This window comes from Diplotaxodon limnothrissa, linkage group LG1 (assembly GCF_057381915.1).
Source record: "Diplotaxodon limnothrissa isolate DT_005_m linkage group LG1, D_limnothrissa_male_GT1.1, whole genome shotgun sequence".
NCBI lineage: Eukaryota > Metazoa > Chordata > Actinopteri > Cichliformes > Cichlidae > Diplotaxodon > Diplotaxodon limnothrissa.
This window is the reverse complement of record NC_140596.1, coordinates 24,649,769-24,677,635: the sequence shown is the minus strand read 5'-3', so window position 1 is coordinate 24,677,635 and position 27,867 is coordinate 24,649,769. Positions and strand designations below refer to the sequence as shown.

The window sequence follows — 27,867 nt, the reverse complement described above, 5'->3', positions numbered from 1 at the left end:
AGTGAATAAATAAAAGTATATTTACGGTACCCTAGAGACAAATCACGTAAAAACTCCAAAACACGTACCAAACACAACAGAAGTGCTCCAGGATGCTAGGCCCAGCGTTGAGCTTTTGTTACCTAGAGGCTACACAAGCCAGCAAGTACCAACGACCGGATTTGGTGTGTGGTAGTAGCAGGTAAATGAACATTTTTTTAATTATTTGAATATATGTGAGTGCTTGTGTATAAATACACAAACAATACACACATGCTTTCAATTGTGTAATTTAAGTGATCAAGGTAGCTCTGTTTTGGAAGTTCAGTTCATGCTAGAAATGTGCTTTGGAGTTTGCACGTGCTTTGTCTCTAGGGGCCACCATATATATTTATGTATAAACATATATAAATAAACCACTTTTTTTATATTAGTAATTCTTTTTGTGCATAATTTCATATTATTGTTAATAATAAATTAATTAAAGCAACAAAACAACCTGAAGAGCTGGTTCGGAGCCGAAAGAGCCGGCTCTTTTTAGTGAGCCGAACCGAAAGAGCCAGTTCTCTAAAAAGAGCTGGAAATCCCATCACTAAGTGGTAACTCCTAACTGCCCAACTTTTATCAAAATAGAAATAAGACAGAAAAATAGACACGAAAGAGATACTACACACTGCAGCACACATTTCAGTGTGACTGGCTGAATATGAATAATAAATACATTACGTGTAAGTGCTTAAGTGCTAACATAAAATATGATAAATAGACTATTGAATATCCAATCTAAGCGTTTTAAAGGTAGGCTCCAGGAAGGCTCCATTATTCCTGAATTACCTCAAACTACTCTGCAAAAATATGTTCTTTATGGCAGTGTCACCTATTCGATCCTTTAAATACCCTCACCCCCTAAAGTTTTCCTTTATGAACTTTTAAAATCATTGATATGAAGAATATCAGTTTTTAATCAGCTGCTTCATACTTCTCTCATCTGACTTCCATTCCCCTTTGGGTGAAGAATCTATTATTCATGCTTTTCCTTCAGTCAAAGCGTGTCCACTCCAACAAGGTTTGAAGTTGGAAAGTTGAACAGAAGTGAAGTAAAAACGCGACGAGGCATCTCAATCTAGGACACCTTTACCGGATGAACAGTCAGATCTTAGGTATGTGTTCCAAAACTGATTCATCCATCCATCCATTTACTTAACTGCTTACCCAGCTTGGGGCTGTAGCCAATCCCAGCTGACACAGAGCAAAAGGCGGAAGACAGGGTACTCAAAGGTGATCTCAAAGGTGAATACTGATGGATTGAAACAACAGATGTGATTAGCATGAGAATTAAGAGTGTAATTAGCACATCTTGAGTGGGCACAATAAATTTAGGTAAGATTTGTATATAAAAACAGCACACACTAACATGTTTTTTTTAATGTCACTTAAATAGTTAACCATTTTTTGTGGGTATAATAAAGGTCCCACAAAGTCAGCATTTCAGAATATGGACAGGCATTAAGATAAATCCATTAAGTGTACTATTTCTCTACAAGGCAGGGAGCATGTTTCTTAAGTGCTGAATTAGAAAACTAGAATGTGTTAATGAATTGGCATAGATAATTCCCTTGGACCTGTGTTAGACCCAGTCCTTTTAATACCTATGCTCAAACAGGAAAACTAGAGGAATGTGGCTTTTTTATTTTTTTGGTATTGCTCACCATTCTGTTTCTGTAGCCTGACAGAGGGTTCAAAAGTGATTGTGAACCATTCTTAGTAATGTTTAAGTAGTCAGTAGTATCAATTCACATCTGAAAATGGCATACATTTGTGCCCAGTTCTGACCTGCTTTCCAATTTGCATAGAATTTGTGGATAAGTGATGACTCATTACTTAAAACAGAAAAGACTTTTCTTTCAAATGCCACTTTGCTGAAAGGCTTTCGTTTTATATCTCCAGATCAATTCTGTCTTTTCTTTGGATAAATGAGTGTCTAGGCCAGGGTAATCTGTCCTGCCTTCAGCCTGTTAAGCCTGTTCTTTGTCTTCATGCACAGCTGTTATGGATGTCTCTCCTTCCTCACGGCTGCTGAGGTTCATGAGAGGTCTGAGCAAGGATCAACAAAAAAAACCCAAAAACACTCCTCTTGTTGGTATAGTCAGTCAGTGTTGCGGTGCTCTGCTTTTCCAGTTAAACTAAAACTGTGGAAAAGCTTTTAAAAAGTTGGGTCAGGTATGAAATAAACATCTTGCTTTGCAAAATTTTACATTTTGTTCAAGTATTACTTAAACTACTGTATCTATAAACAAGTTTAGCTCTCCTCTAGAGAGTACAGGAGAGTTTAGCTCTCCTCTAGGACACTGATTTTTACTCTCCATTTGAATGTCACTATTATCACCTATTGCTTAGAATATGAAATAAAGCTGGATCGTCTCACTCTCCACTAAATCTCTCCTCCAAAACAACAACATATAAAGTTGCAAGTAGCAATGGCCAAGCAGTTTAGCAGGTGAGAGCAGAAGCTCAATCGGATCATCCAAAAGTGTGCTTGTAAGAACCATAAACTGTATGTCAAAGCTGGACGGAGCATCTGTGTCAATAAATATAAAGCCATTCCAGAAGTTCCTTAAACCTGCATTCTATCTGAAGGCCACCAGATGGCGATAGCTGTGGTTGAAAAAAGCTTTCGGTCTTGACCCCTGTAAGCCCTTTCCTGCTGAGTTTATAGGCTCAATTACCATTTCAGGTCATACTGAATTAAAAATGTATGTCTGTTTTGAGAGTCTTGTCATATTATGTTTTGAAATGGAAGATTTTGCGTGATATGAAGCAGCACACTCATTGGCTAATGGCTTGTCAGTCAAATGTCATCAACCAATGAGTAGCAGCTTCACAGTCAAACCTGCCCTGCCTCATTACTTTTTGTGTTTTTTGGGGGGACGGGTGGGGGGTTTGCTTACCAAACGCCAACAGCAGAAATGAGGCTTAAAAATAGGAGTCACAAATCAGAGGGTCATATTGAGTTAGTTACGTCCATCAAGACATCCAGGACAATTTTGTGGCTTTTTTTTGTTGCCTTTATTACATTGTGGAACAGTGAAAATGGGGAGAAAAAGATGCAGAAGACACCCAGCTAAGGGCCATGGATTGGACAAACTTAGACTGCTGCACTGGCCATATGGCATGTGGTCACCTGCTCACCCACTGAGCGAAATCAACACCCTGGCTTTTTTAAGTTTGCTGACGACACCGTCGTGGTGGGCCTGATCTCTGATAACAACGAGATGGCCTACCTGAAGGAGATTAGGAATCTGGAGAACTGGTGCCAGAGGAACAACCTCCTTCTAAACGTCAGTAAGACAAAGGAGCTGATAGTGGACTTCAGCACTAAGCAGGAGAGGAACTACCAGACCCCCGTCATCAACGAGTGCCCAGTGGAGAGAGTGGACAGCTTCAAATACCTCGGAGTTCACATCACGCAGGACCTGTCATGGTCCTGTCACATCAACACCGTGGTGAAAAAGGCCCGACAGCGTCTCTACCACCTCAGACGCTTGAGAGACTTCCAACTGCCCTCCAAGGTGCTCAGGAACTTTTACTCGTGCACCATAGAGAGCATCCTGGCGGGAAACATCTTAACCTGGTTCGGGAACAGCACCATGCAGGACAGACGAGCTCTACAGAGGGTTGTGCGGTCAGCTGAGCGCACCATCCGCTCCGAGCTCCCTGACCTGCACTCAATCTACAGCAGGCGGTGCTGGACCAAGGCCAGGAAGATGGTGAAGGACCTCAGCCATCCCAACAACAGACTGTTCTCTCTGTTGAGGTCAGGAAAGCGATTCCGCTCCCTGAAGACCAACACAGAGAGACTGAGGAGGAGCTTCTTCCCGCAGGCGATACGGTCTCTCAATCACACCACCACACAGTACTGACCCACACATATGGTTCTTACACACACACTGGACTTTCTGGACTTTGGTTTTGCACAACACTGGTCACTATATTCTTCATTTCCGGTTAATACTTGTACAGCTGCTGTTATTGTGTATATATTTATTTATATTTAGATTTCTTCATACATTCTTATATAGTTCTATATTGTGTATTTTGTTGTACAGTTATTTTATTTTCAACTTTAATTTATATATTTATCTTTATCTTATTCTTCCCAGTTAAATTTACCCTTCATTCTAATTTGTGTTGTACAGTTATTTCATTTTTAACCTTAATTTATATTTTATTCCTTCCTAGTTAAATTTACCCTTTTTAATTTTTCATATTTATTTCCTATCTTATTCATAGCCTTTTCCTTTTTTGTTCTCTTTAGGTCACGAGCAGTTGTCCAAGCATTTCACTACATATCGTACTGTGTATGACTGTGTACGTGACAAATAAAATTTGAATTTGAATTTTGAATTTATACCTTTTATAGTCCTGATGAAGATGATAAAACAGGATGTGCTTTACAGCATGCAGCATCCTTCATTTTCTCAGTCAAATCCACCAGCCAAATCGGCACTCGAGACTATGTACTGCACCAAGTTTGGCCTTAATTAAAGAAAGTGATTGCAAGCATCATCTGTGTAAGGTTTGGACTAGATCATGCCAGGGAAAGCTGTGTTTAAACCTTTTTAGGACATCATAGGATTCATCAGAGTCTTTGCAAGGTATCCAATGGTACCTAATTTTTAGAAAAACCAGCCTTAAGTTTTCCAGCTTTGATCTACTGATGGCGCTTAAGTATTTGAGAGACACAAAACATGGTAAAAAAAAAAAAAAATCAGCAGGCTCTACCAATGCAGTGTGCAAATGTCAAAACTTTTAAAGATATGGCTCTAGGGGCTGCCATAGAGCCCAGTGGCAGAGGAAGAACAAGGAAGATGTAGAAAGAATTGTATGAAAAGTTAAAACACAGTGAGCTCCCCCTCACCTTCACTGGTCAGCCTCTAAGAGCAGAACACTTTTACTTTTGTTTGTCTTATAGTTTCTTTTGCCTTTGGAGTCTGTGTGTATGACAAACGCTTGTAGATAAAAGAGTGGGAATATCTGTGCTTCCTTCTTTTATCTGGAAGTTGTTTCTGTTGCTTTCACTTTCACTTCTATCCCATTAATTTTCCTCTGGCACTGTCTGTCTGTGCTGACAGTGATGATACCTTGTGTTTCTCCAAGCCAAAAAGTACATAAGGACAAATTTTACTCTATATGCAGTAAGTCTTCAAATAAAACATAACATTTTTGGAAATGTACTGCATTTGGATTACACAATAAGTTGATGAAGTTTGGACATTTTCTTTCTTTTTTTATTGTCTGTGTGTGTGTGTGTGTGTGTGTGTGTGTGTGTGTACTACTTTGTAGGCTCAAGTCTGCCAGTGTTTGTCTTTTTAGGGGGGAGCCAGTTTGCTCATTTCCTGGCAGGAGTATGTGTGCATGTTTTTTTGTGTTCTGTAATAGAGCCTGATTAAGAAAACATGTGTTTTTAATGCAGATTAACAAAAACCAATCATTGGCTGACCTCAATTTTTCATTCTGTTCAGACATCGCTCCTCAGAGATTAGTCGCGAAACAATCAATCAAAAGCAGCAATCCTGCTCTCCCTTCCACTGATGGAGTATCGGCAGATGATGATGTTTGAAATGAATGATGGATACCCCAAACGGCACTGAATCTATAGACCCAGTTGTTAGCTGTCCGACACGTTAATCGTCAAATCCTTAAGTTAGACATTTATTTGTTTTACAGGGTGTTTCTTCTGGTCACAACCTAATTGGATTTTACAGAAATAATGAATTGGCCTGTTCAAGTCGGTGCTGTAATATAAAGAATATCATATTATAATGTTCTAAGCAAAAAAATAAATTAGTTGCTGACTTCCTTTGCTTGATTGAGTGGGTTTCAGACGTTGTTTGCTGAAAACTGCTTGCTGCACCAAGAAACTGGGTTAATGGCAGCAATGAGACTGAAACATGAGGTAAATTTGTAGATTGTGGTTGTAGCTTTATAGCTTACACATACAGCGTGCTGCTGAAGAGCTTTCAGTTTGATTTGCATGCTATAGCTGGAATTTCAAATCCATTTTTCATCATGTTTCCATCACTTTAAAATTATGATATACATAAAAATTGTAAAAAAAAATAAATAAAGGGGTAACGGAAGTAAGTATTAACTTCATGCCACCATGTCCAAACACAGAATGACAGAGCTGAGTGTAGCTAGACTAAAAAAAATGGCTTTCTAGCTTTACAGAGCTCAGACCAGATTAGTCTGCTTCGCTATAGTGTCCTCTGGCATTCGGGACTATCCTATGCTCCACATCTCTCTCTCCTTCATTCTATCTACTGTTCTACAGTTCCTCCTCTAATTTTCCCTCCTCCTCTCTCCTTATTGTCAATGACTAGGGTTTTAATGATTATATCTGGCGGTGTCACAAATTAATTCCTGCCTCTCTGGCAAAAAGCTGTTCCCCACCTGATTATGCAAAGCAGGCCTACATTCTCTCCCTTTGAAGTGGAGGAAAAGCTGCTTAGAGATTCTCCCCTTGAGGAAACACTGCAATATGGGGAGCGTCAACAAACCAGGGTTTACACAAAGGTCAGCAATATGGTTAACCCTAATGAAGCCCCACTTCATCTCCACATCTCACCACTTTTAAGTTGTGCTGATGTTATGGTAGCGTAATGATTCGCTCATATCAAAGACTGGAGCTATTTTTCGAAGACACTCAAAAGTGGAGCAGAAGTAGGGCGGCCAGTATAAATAGCCATATAAATGCACTCAAATAATGCTTGTGTCTATGGCCACACGGAGTAGTCGGATGAAACCGGTGCAACGCTATCTCAGCAATGATGTCTTTGACGGTGTCTCGGAGGGTTGCTCGGAAGCACCGGCCTTATATATTTGATGCTTCCACACATAACTGCCTTTGCAAGAGCTTATTTTGTCACTCCATTATGTGCAGAAAGGTTGGAATATATGACTTTTTGTATATTATTGTCTGTGTTTACTGCCAATACACCTTTTTCTTCTGATCTGAGCAATCACAGGGTGATGAGAAGCTACAAATCTTTCATGAAATTTCTACTTTTCACACAAGAAAAGTCCTCCCAGATAATACATCACTGCAAAATGCAACAGTAACACTAAAGGGGTGTATGACAGCACATATGAGATTATTTCTGGACAGTGCCGTAGAGCAATAGCAGAAATAAACAGAGAAACTGTGTGTTAATTTGATCATTACTGCTCTTCCTGGCTATTAAACAAATCTCTCAGACAGAAAAACTTTAGTTTCTGGTCAAGTCGGCAAACATTTGGACTTGTTTTTGCATTACTTTGACAACATCCAACATTCACATTGAGTATGGGTGTTTAGACAGAAACTTGAAAAATTCTTTGAGGACTTGTGTCAAAAGTAAATAAGGCTTGGAGACGGTGGTGCTTGTCTTCTTATGTCAACTCCCATTCTCTACCATTAAAAGGGAATTTAAAAAGTCGCTTCAAACAGACTAAACTGTGCAGGTGTTTTTAACACAACTCTTACATCATCAGCTCTCTCCATCTTGGTTTCCTTCGCTTGACTGGGTGGCAGCTTCTTTTCTGCCCATACTAATAGGGTTTGTCCACAATCAGAGAGGCTAGGACCACCTGGCCTATGAAAGCCTTAGCCACTCAGTTACTATGTGGTTCTCCGCTTGAGCAGCACAAAACTGCATCTGCCATCTCTTTACAAATTCACTCGCTTACTACACTCACCATTGTTTAAGCTATCATGATTTCGTAATTCCTAAATAAACATTTTCTTAATTGGTATTTATGTGTGCGTGCCTCCCTTGTTGTCATGGCCATGCAGCCCGCTTTGCGACACACGCCTGCACTTCCAAGAAAATAACAGCAGCAGTTCAGACTCAGACACAGACCTGCCAACAGTTTCTGCAATTCTGACAGCTTTGTTCCTCCTGCAGGAAATGTGTGTTGTTGCTTCATTTTTTAATATCTGTCTGAGTGTGTGAGTGCTGTTTGGGTTTGTATTTTCATTTTAGCCAGCAGCTGAGTGGAGAATATTTTCTAAACACGGCGACGTTACAGATTTACAAGCTTTCTGATGTGTGCGCATGTCCTCTGAACCAAGGTGGTCGTCCTTGTTAACCGCAGAATGGAAAGAAGGTGGATTCAGAGGTAAACAATACATTAATGTTTAATATAGAAAAACTCAGTTTGTTTTTATTGTTGCAGCGGTCACTGGGAGGCACTAACTTATTAGCTTTTTAGCTTATACGGTGAATTTTTTGACTGCTGCTAATTTACATATAGTTTCTGCAGCAATATTGCTGCTGACTAAATATAATAAGTCCTGTATTCACTCTTGTTTCAATGTGCATTGAGTCACTTCCAAGTTAACCATCGCCCTCTGAGGCTGCTAAATGCTTCAATTAGATAATTTTACTGACAAAGAGCTGATGGTGTGAAAACAGTGAAAATGAACCAAAATGATACAGATACAGGGTGGACAAGTAAACAACTGGCTGAAATAAAAAATAAAGCCTTCCTAAGCCTAGGGGGGCAGCGGACCTGTGGAAAAAGAAACTCGTGAGTGATCAGGTGGCTGCTTTCATGCCATTTTCTCTTTATTTCACACAAACTGCCATAAAATACTGCTCACATGTGTTAAGTACTGGAATATTGTCTAAGTTCTGTCTTTGATGCGGATAGCTCGAGGTGAGTTTAACTGATGTGAGCAGCGTTCTATTTTTATTTGCTTAAATCTCCTGCAACACACCCACACACACACAGAGAAGCCAGCAGCTACAAACAACAAAAGACTGTAGCTGCAGCACTTATAGTTTAGCAGATGGTTGGTGTTGCACTGTTAAAACAGGAGCATTTATGACTTTCTTAACCACGTTTGTTTTGACACCGATGTCTTTATATCTGCGTGTCTAAACTACTGCTGCTGCTTATTTCCTCTTGCATAATTGGCACAGGTAGGCACTGTGCGTATTTGCAGTGTTTTTAATCTAAATTTAAATTTTGGTGTTTTGCACAAAGTTATTGTGCAAGTTTAGTTATGCCATTTCACTTTTTGTCCCCGTGCATGGTAAGATTTTATTTCCGTGTTCTAATCCGAGCTAAAAACATGGGTCCCCATGACTTGCCAAGCTGAGGGACCACAAGAATGCCAAGTCTGTGGCGATAAAAGGACACAGAAGCGTCTTGTGTCTTCGGGGTTGCCTCCTGAGTTGTCTGTCCATGTCCGGGGTTAGAGCTGAACGTAAAGTATTTAGATAAAGGAATGGCAATCTCCTCCCACAGGTCTTCAGCTTCAGCCTCAGGAAAGTCCTTCAGCACCGTCTCAACCACAGAAAAGTTCTCAAAGCTGGACAGAGTGCAGGTTGAATAGACCACAGTGCCTCCTGGACACACCGCCAACAGTGCAGACCTGTAATCAGCAGACAAATATTCCACCTTAGACCTCAGCTAGAATTAAATTGCATCAAAGAATATGCTGTAACCATTCAACCAACCAATACACATTTTCACTTTAAAAAACTGTATATGCTGTTTCTATATTGTGCTTGTTGGTGTTATTTGACTGATTTAACTGCAGTCTGATCTGCAAACTACAACTAAAACTGCAACTGCTACAGCTTCCACTTGACTCTCCAAGCTATTTTGAGTTGGAGACCTGAAACAAAGTTTATTTACCATCCAATCTACCTGAAATCTTTTTTTCAGGGAGTTTGTAATTTTACTGACGGTTGGTGCAGTGTTTAGCAAAGTCACCTCTTAGTAAAATGGTCCTTGGTTTGAACACAAGAGACATCTAGGATCTTCCTGTGTGGAGTTTGTGTTCTCTCCGGGTTCTCCGGCTTCCTCTCACGGTCCAAAATCATGCTTCTTATGTTAAGTGTTGATTCTAAATTGACTGTAGATGCCCTATAATAACTGGGACAGGCTCCAGCTGGATAACCGGTTAAGTAATGGATCACTTCCTCCCTGACTGATCCTTTCTCACCTCTCATCTTTCTTGATTATCTAATTACTTATTTAATAACGATGTTCCCACAGCAGTTCTGCTAAATCCAGTTACTCTTCATTTCTTGATCTACAAGTTTAGAACTTATCTCTCATTTGTATTCACTACTGGACTACGGTACCTTCCCTTCATTCCTTCAGTGCATTTTAATTGCGTGCTCATTAGGATAGTGAATGTTTTTTTTCTCAACCTGTAGAGATATTAGAGTACCATAAGGCTAATGCATAAGCAGGAATTTCCAATGTCAGAATGGGTGCTTACCTAAGCAGCTGTGCTTGGAGTGAAGGAAGCCTGGCTCTCTCCTTCAATCTTTGTTCCCCCTGCTGGCTGTTGCACGAATACAGCCAGCTCCTGTCATTAGAACATGGAGCATCAACCAAAACCTACGGCAGCGAGAGAAAGGAATGCGAGTAGTTGGTGCCCATGTCAAAGAGGAAGAGCAAGGGAATAAAAAAATGTAAGGAAAATGAAAAATGCTGCAGGTGTCTAAAATAATCCACATAAATGTCACTTTCCCCACGGCACCTGAGCCATCAACAGACCAATTTTGGTCAGTGGAGGTGGAAGATAAATTTCGCCTAAAAACCAAACCATTACCATTTAAATAAAACTGAATAAAAGACAACAGCTTTGAAGTTTTTACATCTGAACTTTGAACCTTTCAACAAGTTTGTTCTCAGATTTTGGAAATCCCTCAAAAAAGCTCCTCTGCATTTTGTTTGCACTCTATTACCTTTCAGCCTTTTTCCCCTCCTACGGTGCCTTACTCTAACTCTTTTTAGCCCTTTTCCTTTTTTCAATATTGTGTTCCAATATGAGTCACTTTGAGTTCTTTGATTCCTCCCAGCTATTTGTCTCCTTCTTCTTGGCTCCTAGTTTGAATAAACAGTTTTCTTTTTTTTCCTCTCTGCTGAGTTTATTAGTTTCTGTTCAAAGGCTTGCTGTCCTCATTCATTTGTAGCTGTGGCCTTGGAAAATAAGTGTCACCCCATTTTACAGGACAAAATCACATGCTGCCATAAACATGATAGGATTTCTTTGCCAACCTTGTCATATAAACCCGCTTCGCTCTGCCCAAAAGACCGTCCGTCCTGTGCAGACACAATCACTCTGCTTTTTAGTGAGTGAGGCAAAAATGACTCCAGGGTTTTGGCAAGCCAGTCCCGTCTGTGAAGATCTGGTTCATTACAGCAGAGAAGCGCTGGAACACAGCACAGGGCAGCATTACTGATTATAGTATTCAATGCAAATGGGTTATTCGCAGCAGACAAAAATATTCCTTACAATCATCTGCAGTGACTTAGATGCAAAGTGTGTGTTTAGTATTCAAAATAAAAGCCAACATGTTTCTTTTCCCCCCAAGTTCTTTTTACCAAGCACACATAATCTGGAAAAAAGGCTACACTGTGAACATCCCTTTACTAATAGAGTAATTCATTTGGGGTTGTTTTAATCCGATTAAGTATAAATAAAATCAAAATAAAGTCTTCTAAAAATGTCTCTTTTACCTGGGCTCGCACTTTGCATTATGGCTAAGGCTTTCCCCCCAGGAGCAGAGCAAAGATCCAGAACCTTTTCGCCATCTTTGACTTGCAAAGCCAGCACTGGAAGCAAGGATGCAGCATTGAGGAGGTAGTACTGCTTCAGCTGGCCAGGCCTGTGAGCCTGAGAGGGAAATCGCAGGGGGGACGGGTGGATGTAGCACTGTAATGAAGGAGGAGGAAAACTGAGGGCGGGTTCTGACTGAGAGTCCTGACCGAGTGCAAAGGAGCTGTTGTCAGACTGGGGATGGGGGTCACCTGGAGAGCCCTTGGAAATGCAGAGAGTTGACAGAGTATCTTTTCCTTCTTGGTATTTAGAATTTAACACCGTGGAGGGACCATTAGAATGCAGCACTGAGACATCTGCTTGTGGCAACAATGTGGAAAAGCCCTGGGCTCGAAGAATCTGTGCAATGCCTGTCACTGCAGTGAAGCGATTGAGCATGATGCCATACTGCCATGACTGAGGGTCCAGCAGCACTTCTCTGAGGGACAGAATTAATCTCAGTTTGGAAAAGGTGGAATTACTGTCCACGTGCATAATGATTACTTCAGGTGAAATTTACCTTGCATATGGCCACAAGTCACCAAGTTCCTCACTGTACTGCTGGTCAAAGTGATCGAGCACTGGTTGACACAAAGTTCTTTGCTTCTTGTGCCTTTTTGTTACCTATTACATGAAGACCAGGCAGAAATAAAATTAGGCAAATCTATACAAAGTAAACTTAAAATCCACTTTAGGCACATTTTCTGCTTAGACGTCGAAAGTCCCACTCAGGTAAAAACTTTTTTAGACCACTATCTCAGGAAACACATCTTAAATAAACACTACATACACTGATAAATGTACAATTTTTAATTTGTTATTCTATTTTCCAGCTCAATAGTTTATGTACAAAAATAACTGATGTACATTCAAGTTTTGCTGATGTTCCCTTTAGGTTATGGAAGAGTGAAGTTACAAAAAAAGAAAAAAGAAGAAGAACTAGGGTCTTATACAGCAGCTACCCCTGGTGGATATCCAGTGTAAAATCAACCCTGGGAGGTTTGACTGTACGTATTACATGTAGATCTGGTCAAATTTATTATCCCAACTAGCCTGATGGGGCTTTGACGTCCATCTTTATTGATACTTTGAATAACTACAAGAATCTGAGTCAACTGGTTTAAATAGCTATGAGTTTTTATTGCAGTAAATACAACAATATTTAAAAACGCGAAAACTAGCATTGCAACTAATAAAAAACATGTTATTAAAACATTTTATTTAACATTAACATTTACAAAAACTAAAATTTTAATTGGGACGAGCAAGCACACTCTGGAAACTGAAACTAGCCTGGGTTAAAAAAACAAAAAACAAAAAAAACAAGACGAAATTAAAAAATCTGATTAAAAATAAATAATGAAATACAAAACTATAATAACCACGCTGCTTTTATTCCCCCTGAAAACATGCAAATAATAGATTTTTAAATTTAAATTAAGAATTTTCTATTTTGTTGAAAAAAGTAAAAAGTAAATGACAAACACGGGGGGGGAGTAGGATACATCATATTCCCTGATGTTTGTTTACCTGGTTATTTCGGGGATCCTCTGGATTAAGCTGCTGAGATACATTATCGCGGTCTGTGTGACAGTTACACCAGCGACACCGCCACAAACGTGTCGGCGTTAACTTCTTAGTTTTAAAGCTAGATTTTCTCCAGATACGGCACAACTGCGTTACTGAAAACATTTATTTAGCCCGTCTTATTGATACTGCACAGCTGACACGTCCGAATTTATTTTCGGCAACGTTCAAATCTATTTGACACAAAAAACACAGGCGAACACTAAAAACTAACGAGTACGTTCCTCAAATCCTTCCCCTCACTACAAAAACGGTGCTTTAGTTCCACCTATTAAACCGGAAAACTGTTGTCGTTGGTAAGGGTGTAATAATGGACTCAAACCTGGCGGAGACAGGTTGACTTACAAAATATCCAAGCATTTAAAAAAAAAAAAAAAAAAAGCATTAGACCCAGGTGAGGAAGGACTTTTGTGTCTACATAACGTACAATGTCAAGGAACCGATTTTAAATGGAAATTTTAGGAACTCTGTTAGCAGCATAATCTAAGGGATTTATCTAGTCTCAGTGAGGGTCGAATTATTTCGTTTCAAATAGACGCAATACAGCAGTTCTACAACCATCTATAACATATGGTGGAGCCTCTGCCATGGTTTGGGGGTTCAGTTTATCCATAGATGTGTGAGTCAGATTTTGATCATCTAATTGACTATGACACACACACACACACACAGTAAAAGCATACCTGGATAGAAAAAACAGAATTTGAACACTGTCGATCATGGACTGGCCTCTCCAGAGATCGGACCTCAACATTTTTTGCCTTTGTGTTGTATTTCCATTTAGGTTTAGACATTTCAATAAATCGCTGCACCCATTTCCATGGGCATAATCTAAATAAATAAGCTACATTTGCTTTTAAATCACTTCATTCCACAGCTTGGCATTACAACAGTACGAGTTTCTTTTAAAAGGGAACAGGTCCATGATCCTACCAGGTATCCCCCATTATGTTTATTGAAAGCCCTCCCACCTCCCCTCACAAATGTACAAAAACATTTGAGGAATTAAACATTTTATTTCTGTTACTGGTTGCATGTTTGTTAACAAAAACTGCTGATTAAATATACAACGAGGACACAACAGTCCTTGAAATGTTTTGCCAGAGTTTCATACGTGAATGGATTCAGATCTTTCAAGAACACAAAGATAAACATGATAACCAGCAATCACACAGCTGTTCAAACTGCTTATTCTTGTTAACATTGTGAGTTATCCTTTCACAGCTGGTTTTACATGGCGAACAGAATGAGGAATGCAACCATCAGACAGAAGAGACCCATAGCTTCAGACAGAGCGAAGCCCAGGATGGCGTAAGAAAACAGCTGCTGCTTCAGAGAGGGGTTCCTGTGAAGACAGAGGGGCCAGTGAGATCAAGTAGTGCTGATGCCTAAGAAGTACAGCTAATGAGGCATGTTTAGACCAAAGTTTTCCATGATTGACTTGGCTTAAAGCACAATCAATAATTAGTCAGTGCTAAATAAGTCTTTAATATCTTATTTTCACGAACAAACATTATTCCTCTAACTTCACTTTCCCAGTGATTTTAAGTGATGCCATTTAGAATGAAGTATGCCAAGTATCTTTTGGTTTTATAATTAATCGCCAAATGGCAGAAATCTACTCAGGTCTCCTCTTTCTTTTGTCATTACCTGTTCACTAGGTCACATTATTTTGAGAACTTGGGTATTAAGTAAACAAGACTAAAACGTTCTCTTCTCGACAGTAAAAAAATAAAATAAATGGCCTCATTACTACTACAGGGGACTTGTTAAATTTACCTGGCATATCCAATGATAAGGCTGCCAAACACTGTCCCAATTCCGGCTCCAGATCCAGCGACTCCCACAGTGGCAGCTCCTGCTCCAATGAACTTGGCAGCAGTGTCGATGTCACGGCTCACGGCGCTGGTTTGGAATCCCCGCAATGCCACTTGCTGCTGGGAGACACCGCCGCTCAGTGGTGCCAGAAGCGAAGCAGTCTGAAAAACAACCACCAAAGTATCAAACACAATAATTCCCACACGGTAAAGTTTACTTCTAATGCAAGCATTACTTCTGCTAAAAATTTAGACCCATCAAATAAGACCTCTCTAAAAACTTATTTTAAGATGTACTACATCTAGCTTCTAATCGTACCTCATCACATTATGGCCCATTTTTGTGGGAACATGAAGATTTACCGTTATAAAATTTAGTTACTAGTTATTGAGATTCTCATTTAACTTTAATAACCCCCACATGGAGTTTTCCCCATTTGAAGATTATTATAGTTGTATATTTATAACAGAAATACACAGATGCACAGTGTGTAGGGTTGCAAAAACAAAATGGAAGACGTTTCATACACTCTCGTTCTGTTTGTTCTTTCATAACAATGAATTAGTCATTTTTGCTTTGGCTCTGACCACAGACAGCATGTTAAATCTACCCGATTACGATATGTGGCCATAATTCCACAGTTAACAATTCAATATACAGTTCAGCCTGCAGAAATGTTTCTTTGGGATAATGTGAGCAGGGTGGCACTATTTGTTGGTAATAAAAACAATCAATGTGCTTCTTTGTTAGAAGATCTCAAATATATACAACTACTGCTACTACTACCATTTAACTTAAAATAAAACAAATCCGTATTTTACCTTTTCTATTTTTTGCACAGTGTTAATATAGAAAATGACAAATGTCACTTGATGAATGGTGTGCTCTGCGGGCAACTCACCTCTGCTCTCCTGCCGTCTGACACTACTGCTGCTGAGAGCGGTCTGTACAGCGCCCTGGATCCAGCACGGACCTGTGTTAGAGGGGGGAAATTGTTTTGACATGATTCGCCATAATTTATGCTAGAACAGCATTAGAAAGACCTACATCAGCTGCAGTGACAAAGCTTTTACATATATATAACACTACAAGTCAATAACAGAGACCCATTAAAATGTTTCTCTTGATTCTCTTTTCAAGCCTTACATGGAATACGTTATATCCTTTAGATTAAGTTTGTGGACTTGGAGGAAATGATGGAAAACCAAAACAGTGAGCTTCCTCCTGATTAGAAGCTAGGACGTCCTTGTAGGTATGAGCATTAGCTAACTTTAGCAGAGGGTCAAAGACTGCTTCGCAGCCAGTGTTAGCAGCCTACTTTATAATAATTTACAATGACGGAAGTGCAGCTAACAATACTCAATCAGTAAACAGGCGCAGTTTAGCAATTATCAGTTTTCATTCATTCAATCAAACTGACCAGAGAGGGCGTGGAGACGAACTTAGAGCAGGCATACATTACGATGGGACGTTCTGGTCAGGTCACCCACAGCAGCTGGAGTTTATCCGAAGTCTACAGATAAAAACACATGAAACACAAAAAAACCAAAGCGTTAGCTATTTGACACTGCGCCTTTTGCTAAACAACCAAGTACAAAGTCTGCAAAAATCAGGTAGACACGCAATTAAGGTCAAGAGGAGAAAAAAACCGCACAATACCGCTAAAGGCAAGTTAGCTGAAAATCAGACGAGCTACACGACGCTGTGAATAATAGACTACAAAAATACGGAGCAACAAAGAACACTTAAGAGCATATATTTAATTCAAACCCAGTTTCTGACAGAGGAGGCTAGCACTCACCGGTTTGCAGTAGAGGTCGAACGCACGAGAGGCTTGCGCATGTGCAGTGTCACATTTATTGGTTGGTTTCCGGTGTCATGGGAAAAAAGTGATTTCCGGTATCTGCCAAATTGATCACCGGCATTAAAACTTTTGTAAATGACTTGTTGGCGTATAATCTGTCAAATATGTCTCAAATATATCTCTCATGATTCATATCAATGCATTTTCGTCCAGAAGAAAATTCTTGTTACATGGTAGAAACTGCAATTACTTTTTGGCAAAGTGACTTTATGTACTGACCTGAATAAATGTCACTCACATAAAAAAAAGCAAAAAAAAATTTTTTCAAGAGAGATCAGGCTGAGAAATATGATCCGGCTGCAGAAATTGCACCAAACGTAAGATAAGAGTTCTATAAATATATTTTAAGTCGCCAAAAGTACTTGGTTGATGCTAATGTAGATTAAAAAAAAAACGCAGAGTCATTAAGATAACAAAACTGGTAATTCATGTATCTTATAACTCTTTCGTAAATCGTGGTGGATACAGTATACTTACCAATATAAGCAACTGACAGACAATTGACATGAAAAACACAGGAATATCAGAAATCACCTCAGAAGGAAGCATTATAAAAACTTTCTGTCAAATCCAAAGTTCTGTACTGTTTTTACTGAAATTTATTTATTTATTTATTTATTTATTTTACTAATGTTTATTCAGTTACTAAATCTATGCATCTTATATGGCTTTATTTTTTATACAAATTCGTTGTATTTGTGTTATGGCCAATAGATGGCGACATGATGTCTCATCTGAGAAAGGCATGTGTCACATTTGCTGTACATGTTATTTACACATTTTGGGTTGCTGATTTAAAAAATAATGTCAGTTTTTCTTTCTCATTTTGTTGTTTCACAAGTGGCAATTAGAAACACGATCCAGATATTTGTATTATTATATTTTTCTATATCTTTGAATGTTTCACTGCATCCAGTGATGGAGGCTGTTCCTTGTCTGTACAAATGCCAGTCTAAAAGGTGTCCTACTTAAAAGCGGCAATTACTCTGCATCCGTGGGAACTGTTCATTCTGTCCAGTTAACAGAAATACATGAGAATATGGAAACTGTGTTGGAGAAGCTGAAATATGATGAGAACAAGCTGGACTTAATTTTTAAAAACTAAGTATTTGTGACTAACTGTATGTGATTTTTTTCCATTTGTGTTTTAAACATCATTCAGTTACATAATATCAGCTATTTTCTGGAAAAGAGTATAAATCCAGGGTGGTGTAGTGATGGTTTGTTTTTTCAGGGTGGTGTGAACTAAACTATACTTGATTATGTAATGTTGAAAGATTTAGTTTCTTTAATAGTGAAACAGTGGAAAAATGCAAACATCAGCAGAAGTAATACTTAAGTAATACTTAAGTCACACTCATTGTGCAGTATTATAATATTAAACACCTGGCACACTATAGTCGAGTTCAAAAGGTTCAACTGTAATGCCTGCACGTAACCACAAGAGGGCAGAAACGCACCATTCAGAGTTTACAATATCCACTTGAACGTGACACGTAACAATATCACTACCAGCCGTGCCGTCATGCTGTTGGCCTGATATTCAGCCAAATAATTATGCAGAATATGCTGGATCCATATTTAGCATATCAATACATCCGGACGTGAAATATAGAAAACTAAGGCTTTCTGTGTTTCTCCTTTAGCACTAGAAATAGTCTCCACACACACCATTTAAAGCCTTTTGCACAGTCAAACAGTATAACCAGAATAACGGATAAAGATTAGACCTGGCTGCTTAAGAGGAGACGTCTACAAATTCAAGGACGGTTTTGATGATTGCATCATTTATTTCATCGTGGAAAGACCAAGGTGGTGGGATATATGGAGTATAATCCACCACCTACAGTGTATTAAAATTTTATGCATTTATAGCACCGTTTAAAAATGCTCCGAAAATTTAATTTAAATGTGGTTGTATGAAGCCCTTGTCTAATTACAAATATTTAGCTTTTTATAGAAAGTATGTATTATATTATATTATATTATATTATATTATATTATATTATATTATAACAACATATCATTCTCATGATATTACATACATGTAGCATTGACCACCGCGCTGTGGCCACTGCTCATAGATCAGATCAGTTGGATCCAGACAACACATTTCGTTAAGATAATTTAGTGGGTGAACCTGAACACACTTGCATCGTGACGATGTGAGGCTATAACATCCCACCTAGAACCATCTCCTAGATATATATCAAATATTTATACTCCAGCTTTAAGTGGGTTTCCCCTCTTCAAAGTCTCGAGACTTCTCTGGCCGCCCCCTCAGAAGTAAGCTCCATTTGAGGATGCGGAAGGGAGATTCCTCAGCTCTTCCAATCATACACCCCCTCCGCAGCATGATGTTACCGTTACGCACCACTACAATAAACGGAGACGCGAGTCTCCGGGGCGAATCCCTACTACGTCACTCTACTCCTGTATAAATAACCCGAGCAGCGACTCTGATCAGACTCGAGCAAAAACCGCTTTTCGGCTACAGCTACTTTTTATACCAAGGATTACTGGATTGCCTTCGTTGGATTTAATTTTCAGCACCGAGTAAGTGTTTTTAAGGGGCCGCTGGGGAGAGATTTCAAGCTTTGGTTAGATTTTGACCTTTTTTTGTGAATAAACATGTGGGCAGGTCAGGTCGACCATTTTTATATATATTTACTTTAAATGTGGGATAACAGCTTTTATTTTACAATATGACTTACAATGGTAAACATATTTGTAAAATGATCTCCCACTGTATTTCTGTGCAGATCTTGATAGCGCTTCTTTCTTTAAATGTGGCTGAAATGATCGCAAATTTACGCATGGCACATCTATCCACAGATCCTCGATAGAAGCACAATGACTTTGAACAAGGGTGACAAATTGAGGAACATGGACAAGAGGAGAGGAAGCGTGCCCTTCCCAATGAATTTACCCAGTCTACACAGGAGAAGCATGCCCGTGGACGACCGCGACCTGCGCGCCACGACGCCACAGACGGGACAGACCGACGAGCTGTCCAATTTACTGCGGTGCACGTCCTACTCCCCAAGCGAGCAGCACCGTGGCAGCTACGCCTCAGACTCCTCCGACTCGGTGATCTCCACCAGCAGCGAAGCGGACTCCCAGGTGTACAAAGTGGTTCTCCTCGGGGAGCACGGTGTCGGCAAGTCCAGCCTGGCGCGCGTCTTTGGAGGAGTTGAGGATGCTAGTCACGACTGCGATGAAGCAGGTAAATGGTGATGCTGGGGATGAGTCATCAACCATAGCAACCCACACTCTCAGACACACACAATGAAGATGTTTCATTGTCTGTGAAGATATGTAATAAATGGGCATGCCAACGGCTGCTTTATTTAATTTTATACAATACTGAACAAACACTAAAATATATGGAAGGACGGTTATAACATATTTTAAAGTAATATTACTTTTTAAGTGCACTATTACAATTTACATCACCACACTTATTTCCAGTAGATTTAAAACAAATGCTGCAGTTTTTTAAATTACAGAAAGGCTGCACTAAAGCTGTACAATTCAGTATTATATGAGGACTGTGCATGCATTGATTATTGCTATTTCCACATACAGTGCGGCACCAGCTGTCAGAAGCACACCCAATAGCACTATGTGAAGGGAACCTACAAAAGGCCAGTGATGGCGTGATCACAAACTGTGATCTGGTTTAATGAGTAGACTCAGAAAGAAAAAAAAGTGCCAAAAATCAGAGTGGAAAAAAAAATAGCAGCAACACACTTTGACAGCAAACACGATTGCTCAGATAAAAGACACTTTGCTCTCCCTGCCAGTGTGTAACACAATATTTATTTTTCCTCCCTTAGGAAACACTTACGATAGATCTATGTTGGTGGATGAAGAAGAGGCATCCATCGTGTTGTATGACATCTGGGAACAGGTGAGACTTATATATTATTAATGAAGTGTTTGTCCATTTGCATTGATTCAGGGATTTTGAAATTGTAAAAGGTGCATTCAGCCATGTATGATGTTAAATTTAGTCTCTGTTTCTTTCCTGAAGGATAACAGCCAGTGGTTGAAGGACCAGTGCATGAGAATGGGAGACGCCTACATCATTGTGTATTCAGTGACAGACAAATCAAGCTTTGAGAAGGCATCGGAGCTCCGCATTCAGCTGCGCCGTGCCAGACAGTCAGAGAACATTCCCATAATCCTTGTGGGCAACAAGAGTGACCTGGTGCGGTCCAGAGAGGTGTCCGTAGATGGTAAGTGAGATTAATAAACTCGATCTTAAAATGTGCAGTCAGGGGAGATAGATTTGAATCCACTTGACTAAAGCCTTGCTTGAGGCATTTCAAGACAGAATCTGACAGATGGTTGAGCTTCACTGATTTTGCTAGGGTCAATCCACTTTTCACAGCTGACTGCTCAGGTTGATTCAGGTTCCTCTGCAGCTCAAGCAATCTGCCAGAGATTTGCCGCTTTCATGACTTAGGGCTAATTCGTCATCTCTAAGCTTACAGTTTTCCATTTCAGTGTGAACTTTCTCAGGGTTTTAATCTTCTTTCCTGTGTTCTGCATTACAGAAGGAAGTGCCTGTGCAGTGGTATTCGACTGCAAGTTTATCGAGACGTCTGCATCACTTCACCACAATGTGCAGGACCTGTTTGAGGGCATCGTCAGACAGATCCGTTTGAGAAAAGACAGCAAGGAGGAGAACGCCCGGCGCATGGCCAACTGCAGACGCAGAGAGAGCATCGGCAAGAAGGCTAAAAGGTTTTTGGGTCGCATGGTCGCACGCAAGAACAAGAAAATGGCTTTCAGGCAGAAGTCAAAGTCCTGCCATGACCTAACAGTTCTCTGAGTGACAGATGGGACAGAAGGACAATTTTTTCCCCCTTGGCCTCTGAAGACCAGATGCTGTGTGTTTTAACACTAACCCAAAAGGACTAACAGAACTGTACTGAAATATATTTTTGTTTTCTAGACATCAACCAAAAGCAAAAAGAAGCTATTGTTAATGAAATGACTGATGTTGTTTGAGTTATATCATGGTGATAACCTGCATTTATTTTATTGTCTGCCTTAAACACATTGTCATCATTATGTATGAAAAAAAAAATCCACAAAGGCTTGTTATTTCTATGTGCTGCGAAATTGCCTTGCGGTTAGGTTAATGTTGTGCCCTTTAACTAAATGGGTAGGGGGTGGGGGGTGATGTATATACTAATATTTGAGTCACGCTGAAGGCAACATACATCTCATTGTATTGTAAGACAAGGCAAAGGATAATGATGATAGGTATTCTGGAGTCATATTTTACTTGAAGTGTGGTACGCAGGTTCGTGCCTCAGCAGAGTTACTGAGGACTATTCAAAACATCTGTTATTCTATGTTTTTTTTCCCATAACGCTGAATTCAGGTTGTGAATGTCTGAGTAAAGCAATAAGTTATACTAGTCTTGTGAATTTTGACATGATTTGAAAATTCTTTTTACGTTGAGTTCCTTTTTCAATAAAATATAAAAAACAATCCATAAACTGCCTTCTGTCTTTAATCCCAAGGCACCGAGGCATTCAGCGTAACGCAGCAGAAATTGAGTAAATGTGGACGTACATCCTCATCAATATTCATTTGATCTTATCGGTGCAATGGAACCTCACTGGTCACTGGTTTTGCAGGAAGGAAAACAGGCAGTTAAGCATGTTCCTCGCAAAGTGTTAACCATTAATCCACCAAAAGGAGTACAAGTGCTCAGTTTTTCCACCCAATTTAAACTCCTCTCACACCTCTCAGAGGGAGCACACGCATCATTTGGAGAAGGTAAGATGAAACATTTTTGTTTAGAGAATAGAGTTTGTTTATTAATTTTCTTTATTAATTGCATGTTCCTATCGTAATTACTGTCGAGCTACAGTATACCCACAGCTTATCTTTTGTACTTTGGAGGCTTTAATTGCAGCTAGAGGAGTTTGTAAGTGATTACCATGACCATAATTCAGAGTGATTGGGTACTGCTACACAGCTACAAGATATTTGTCAGGCATTAATGATGAAATACGCTTTGTTTTTAGATTAACCTAAAAAGAAATTTACTTTTGCTTTCCAATCAAAAGTGTCTTTCTTGTTGTCCACTGTGTGGGCTCAAATGTGGCATTTAGTGGTTTCATAGGTGGTTGTGCATTTGAGTGCACGCTGTTGCTCATTTAAAAACTGCGAAATCCTCTCGTAAGTGGTGCCTCTTTAACAAAGTGTTTGTCGTGCTAAGACCAGTTGGTCTGAAATGCTATGATTATACATTTATCCCATTTGCAAGGGGGAACATGGCCGAGAGAGGAGCTACACCAATGCTCTTCACAGCTCTCATAGTAAGCAGATTTTTTTGTATTACATTAACCTTTCATACTAAGATAACATTATTGCATGAACCTTTAGCTGCTACCAAGACAATATTTTGTTTCACAGTGGGCAGTACTTTATACATCTGCACCATGTGCTGGGACGAATGTTAAAATTGGTGTCCCTGAAAACTACGATGGTATTTTCCCATGGTATCTAACCAAGGTAAGGCACTTAAAACTTCTTGTACTTCTTGTGCTCATTTTCCAAGAAAGCAGATGTGTTTCTCTAAACGTAACCTTTTTAATCATGGCGATTAGGTAATTATATATCTAAGCAGAAATACAAGCTGATTTGATTTCAAATGCACTTTAGTAAGAATTCTGTGTTGTAAGCGTGACCTTTCACTATTTAAAAGTCAGAAATGCCAAATTTAATCAAGATTTAACATTTAAAATCATCATTCGGTAATCAGTAACATGTTGAAAAATAAACTGATAGAAAAGGAAATTATGCTGCAAACCAAAGCTGGATCTGTGTGTTTTCCTGCACTCAGACCTGAAAGTGTATAAACCTGGTAATTGGCATGTTCACAATGCTTGTCAGGTGTCAGCCTCAGTCTCTGCATATAGTCCATCTGGGTGGCAGACAGGATGTTTAATTCATACTTGTCAGTCAGACCTCCTCTGGGTTATGCAACAGCATGAATGTTGGCATTTTATTGGGCTGGACTGTGGTGTCGTCACGTCTTGTATGAAACATAGGAATATATTTAGGCTTTGATGTCAGTCTGGGTGTCATTTTGACTCACACACAAATAGCCTGTTAATGGCCACAATGGAGGATAATAACCCCACTTTGTGTTATAAATGGAATAGACATAATAATTGCTTCACATTCGTTTAAGGCAAAAACCTTTTCATGAAGTTGCGTTCGTCAGAGAGGGCTAAACTCGCAGATTACTGTAAATACGCAGTTTCAGCGTCTGCTCTAAAGTAGATTTTTCAGACGCTGCTATATTTTTTCTTCAAAGCATCCATGAGCGTCCTCTCATTAAGCACTGCAACATTGTATGGATTTTTTGTAATCAAGTAATTTCGTCATTGGGGAAGTTGAATGGCAGGAGGCTGGTAAATAGAAATTCTGAAGCATATTTTACTGTCAATAAAACACTTATAAAAGCTCAAACAAATCAGCCTGTTGGTCCATTCCTGCTTTGGTAATGCCCTTTCATCCACCCAGAAGACCTCAAAATAAATCATAAATGCAGTGAAGGATGATGTGAGAGCTGGGACGGGGTGAGATGGAGGCAGATGATCTGTTGTGGTGGCCCCTGAAGGGAGGTGTCTAAAGAAGGCGAAGAAGAAGTAAAGATGTCCTACTCAGTCTAACTCAAACTCTATCTTATTCAAACATAAGTACACTTTGTGGCTCTTTTGGGGCTATTTTAAGCAGATTAGCACACTTTTAACTAACAAAGTGAATAAAGAGAGACAAACGCGTAGCCTCCAGATGAAGACATCGGATTTAGATTCAACTTTGAGAATTTCCTTTATCTTTTATTCAAGTATTTGAATGTTATTTTTTTCACAAGAAGCCCAAAGGAATGTTGCTGCTTGTTGGCAAACCACAGCTCTGCTTTCTCATAAGGCACATGGAACAAATGGTGGTCAGCTATTGTGGGAGCTCAATTATTGTCTCTTAGTGAACACGGCAGAGAGTAAAAAAAGCTCAATTTTAACAAACTTACCAGAAAAGGATAAAACGTGAAGAGCAGATTATCGCTTGCACTTTAATCATGCTGCATTTGTTGCAATGTCATCTAGTTTAAATGCAGGTGCATCTGTGTAGTTGCTTGTAGTGCATGTTTTTTCATTAACCATTAACCAGGATGACAAACTGATTGTTTTCATGCATACTTTTTGTCTTCATCCCCACAGCTTCAAAGCCTGCCATCTAATTATAGTGACCTGGTGGTAACAGGAGATGATGAGGGCATATTTGGAGTCGATGCTCAGTTTCTGTACGCCCTAAAACCACTGGACAGGGAAAAGCAGCCATCTTACTCTCTGCAGGTATAAAAACATTTCTTTTCTGATCATAGTGCACCGAAAGCAATTTTCAGTCATGTTTCGGCTAATGAATGACTTTCTCCAATGTGCCATACAGATAGTTCACATAGAAAATACATTTTTATACTCTTGTTCATCATCTTGTTCATAATGATCACGTGCTGTTGTTCAAAGCAGTTTGGGGCTGCTAAACGATTCGCATGAACAGGGTGGACGTGGGCTCCAGCGTGTGTTTCTTACAGAACATGTTTGTGTTCGCGTCACAGGTGTCCTTCAGAACGTCAGTGCATCATCAGAGCTTCAATGTTGAAGTGTGTGTCATCGACAAGAATGACAACGTGCCTACGTTCATAGAGGAGAGCATGAGAGGCAGCGTGCAGCTCGGGCTTCTCAAGGGTACGAGAACCTTGCACTCAGATGTGAACGTATTACACAGCCAATTTAAGGCTGGGTCACATTCGTCAGTCCTGATTTATGAAATATGCTGAATGTCGTCAACAGTGAAAAAACATGCCTCATATCTCCGTGGAAACGGCAGTTTAACCTTAACATCAGTATAAATAGATTTAATAACGTTGCAAACAGCATCATTTCAATCACACACACACAAAAAGACTTTGTCATGGGTTTTGGTGATCACATTTATTTGATACAAAGGCCCCAGTGTATTCCATCTGAAGTCCTTTCGATATACACAGGGTCTAGCTCATAGTATTAACTCAATTATGTTTTTATGTATTTCTCATTTAAGAAAACCATGATGGTACATACACCTTTGTGTTGATCAGCTTTCTGTTTGAATTTCCCACAAAGGTCAACTCACTGAAGCTAATTCTGTTACTGTTTTACTCTGTCTGTGCAGACTAGGCATTTTGTAGAGTTTTCATCTTTTAACTTTTAAGATTTGCTGTTACACAACCCATGTTTTTGTTCTTTTGCCTTCACATCAGCATGTTTTCTTGGTATAGTTAGGATGGAAATTGAGACATTTTGTCCCACTCTTTAATTCTGTGTCACCCGTATCTCTCAGGAATACCATTCATGCAAGTGGAAGCGCTAGATCGCGATGACCGCAACAGTCCCCACGCTGATCTGCGCTTCAGCCTGATGGAACAAACACCCAGGATTCCCTCCAGCCAAATGTTCTCCATCCATGCCGTCTCTGGGGAGGTTTCACTCACTGAGGAAGGTCAGTCTCAACCAGCCGCTGAAAGGAAATAGTCAAGATAATTTTGTGGGGAGTGTTTTATCCATAAAGGGAATCTTCAACATATATTTTCCCAACAAATCAGCGTGGAGGGTCACCTAGAGTGCAGCGTTACAATGTAGGTTTAACTTTCTGCAATTTGAGAGGCCAACTCTTTACATTTATTAAAAATTGCTTTCTTATTTCTTAGGAGCTTATCATGTAGACAGTTTGTCCTCTTGAATGATGAAATGGCATGCAGTGAATTCTAATGGACCGGATGCTCCTCTACCTCATTCATTCATCCCGTTGCTCCATTCAGCAATGAAATCAGATGCACTAGCAGTCACGCATGCCAAAGCAACAAAAGGAAGCAGCTCTGTGTTGGTATGCTGTGGGTCATGAGCAGTTCTTTTCTTTACTTTCACTTCATTTCACAAGGCCACAAAACCATTACACAACCTTACTGTTTTCTGTTAAGGCTTTAGAGACCCTTAATCTGGCTTTTCAGTTTTTGCTTGCATCTTGAAACAGAGAGGGAAACATGCTCACCATCATCAATGTCGAGCATTCTTGACTTGATTTGCAGTCATAAACAGGTTTATCTTCACCATCATGCACAAGACTTGCACTGATTGGTCTACTATGTTGCCAGCAATTGTCTAGATTTCATGTGCATGCATAGTTTTTGCTTGAAAAAAAAATCCAGATATTGACTATGGCAAACTATTTTTATATCTCTTTGACAGTGAACCTCATTATTATCTTCTTCATTGTCACAATGGAATCTAAATTGTAGCCCATGTATGAGCTGCTGTGAGCTCTTTTCTGCAGATATCAACACTGAAACGATGCACTTCAGTCCACCAGTGATTTAGCATCCAAGTGTCCAATAACCTTTAAACATCTAGTGTGTGTAAACGTTTCTAAAACACAATTCTTTTATTTAAATAAGTGATTTAAATAATTCCATATTAAAATCAAAAAGTAAATTCTCTGTAATATCTCATTTATTTCCACATGAATGTGCTTAAGTAAAGGAAATCTGTTATTGTCCAAATATGTTGTCTGCAAGAGCACAATACTCACACCAAGTAATCCTTTTCCCCCATAAAACAAAACAAAGAATATCAGGAAATATTTTTATTATTGATATTTTCCTGAAAAAGCTGTTGGTGGTCAGTTTCTAATCATAGAGGCAGACATATGTACAGAACCTTTAAAACACTTCTGAGAAACGCAAGTTGAAGTTGTTAAAACAGGATCAAAATGTGAACATAATGAAAAGTCTTGGAAAAGCCTGACATCACAAAAAAGCCAGTAATGTATAAATATTTGATACAAAAGTATTACAATAACATTATTCAGTGATATTGCTTCTAGTCCAGCGGACACACATGCGAGAAATTCTTGTGTGCCAGTGCTATTTCTGTAGCTTTGG

At 39.4% G+C, this 27,867-nt stretch overlaps 4 protein-coding genes across 4 annotated transcripts in view; 2 read left to right on the top strand and 2 right to left on the bottom strand.

The window, feature by feature from the left end:
• Positions 1–8,668: 8,668 nt before the first annotated feature.
• On the bottom strand, positions 8,669–13,329 carry nsun3 (NOP2/Sun RNA methyltransferase 3). The gene is made up of 6 exons (XM_085355691.1): positions 13,115–13,329; positions 12,105–12,208; positions 11,506–12,023; positions 11,044–11,198; positions 10,259–10,380; positions 8,669–9,400 (listed from the first exon to the last, which is right to left on the bottom strand). The coding sequence occupies exons 1-6, from the start codon at positions 13,274–13,276 to the stop codon at positions 9,067–9,069; spliced, it is 1,395 nt and encodes a 464-aa protein (XP_085211817.1). The 5' UTR covers positions 13,277–13,329; the 3' UTR covers positions 8,669–9,066.
• An 845-nt stretch (positions 13,330–14,174) lies between these two features.
• On the bottom strand, positions 14,175–16,847 carry LOC146639832 (ATP synthase F(0) complex subunit C3, mitochondrial-like). The gene is made up of 5 exons (XM_085355679.1): positions 16,791–16,847; positions 16,410–16,502; positions 15,891–15,962; positions 14,951–15,150; positions 14,175–14,516 (listed from the first exon to the last, which is right to left on the bottom strand). Exons 2-5 carry the CDS (start codon positions 16,446–16,448, stop codon positions 14,402–14,404), a joined length of 426 nt encoding a protein of 141 aa, XP_085211805.1. The 5' UTR covers positions 16,449–16,502; positions 16,791–16,847; the 3' UTR covers positions 14,175–14,401.
• Positions 16,848–19,330: 2,483 nt separating this feature from the next.
• On the top strand, positions 19,331–22,320 carry rrad (Ras-related associated with diabetes). The gene is made up of 5 exons (XM_085355667.1): positions 19,331–19,409; positions 19,689–20,079; positions 20,693–20,766; positions 20,890–21,094; positions 21,416–22,320. The coding sequence occupies exons 2-5, from the start codon at positions 19,707–19,709 to the stop codon at positions 21,691–21,693; spliced, it is 930 nt and encodes a 309-aa protein (XP_085211793.1). The 5' UTR covers positions 19,331–19,409; positions 19,689–19,706; the 3' UTR covers positions 21,694–22,320.
• Positions 22,321–23,152: 832 nt separating this feature from the next.
• Positions 23,153–27,867, top strand: part of cdh16 (cadherin 16, KSP-cadherin) — a 28,460-nt gene continuing 23,745 nt past the window's right edge. Inside the window, exons 1-5 of the mRNA XM_085355657.1 lie at positions 23,153–23,197; positions 23,295–23,393; positions 25,109–25,243; positions 25,507–25,636; positions 26,271–26,429. Coding sequence (XP_085211783.1) covers positions 23,153–23,197; positions 23,295–23,393; positions 25,109–25,243; positions 25,507–25,636; positions 26,271–26,429 — 568 coding nt within the window. The remainder of the gene's footprint in view (positions 23,198–23,294; positions 23,394–25,108; positions 25,244–25,506; positions 25,637–26,270; positions 26,430–27,867) is intronic.

Excerpts from the sequence above, each read along its gene's own strand:
- rrad (XM_085355667.1), top strand. The coding sequence starts at position 19,707 with ATGACTTTGAACAAGGGTGACAAATTGAGGAACATGGACAAGAGGAGA. Across the intron at positions 20,080-20,692 it reads TCACGACTGCGATGAAGCAG|GAAACACTTACGATAGATCT; the intron begins GTAAATGGTGAT and ends TTCCTCCCTTAG. Across the intron at positions 21,095-21,415 it reads CAGAGAGGTGTCCGTAGATG|AAGGAAGTGCCTGTGCAGTG; the intron begins GTAAGTGAGATT and ends TCTGCATTACAG.
- LOC146639832 (XM_085355679.1), bottom strand. The coding sequence starts at position 16,448 with ATGTATGCCTGCTCTAAGTTCGTCTCCACGCCCTCTCTG. Across the intron at positions 15,963-16,409 it reads TCGTCTCCACGCCCTCTCTG|GTCCGTGCTGGATCCAGGGC; the intron begins GTCAGTTTGATT and ends CCTCTAACACAG. Across the intron at positions 15,151-15,890 it reads CAGACGGCAGGAGAGCAGAG|ACTGCTTCGCTTCTGGCACC; the intron begins GTGAGTTGCCCG and ends GTTGTTTTTCAG.
- nsun3 (XM_085355691.1), bottom strand. The coding sequence starts at position 13,276 with ATGTTTTCAGTAACGCAGTTGTGCCGTATCTGGAGAAAATCTAGCTTT. Across the intron at positions 12,209-13,114 it reads AGGATCCCCGAAATAACCAG|GTAACAAAAAGGCACAAGAA; the intron begins GTAAACAAACAT and ends TTCATGTAATAG. Across the intron at positions 9,401-10,258 it reads CTCCAAGCACAGCTGCTTAG|GTCTGCACTGTTGGCGGTGT; the intron begins GTAAGCACCCAT and ends TGCTGATTACAG.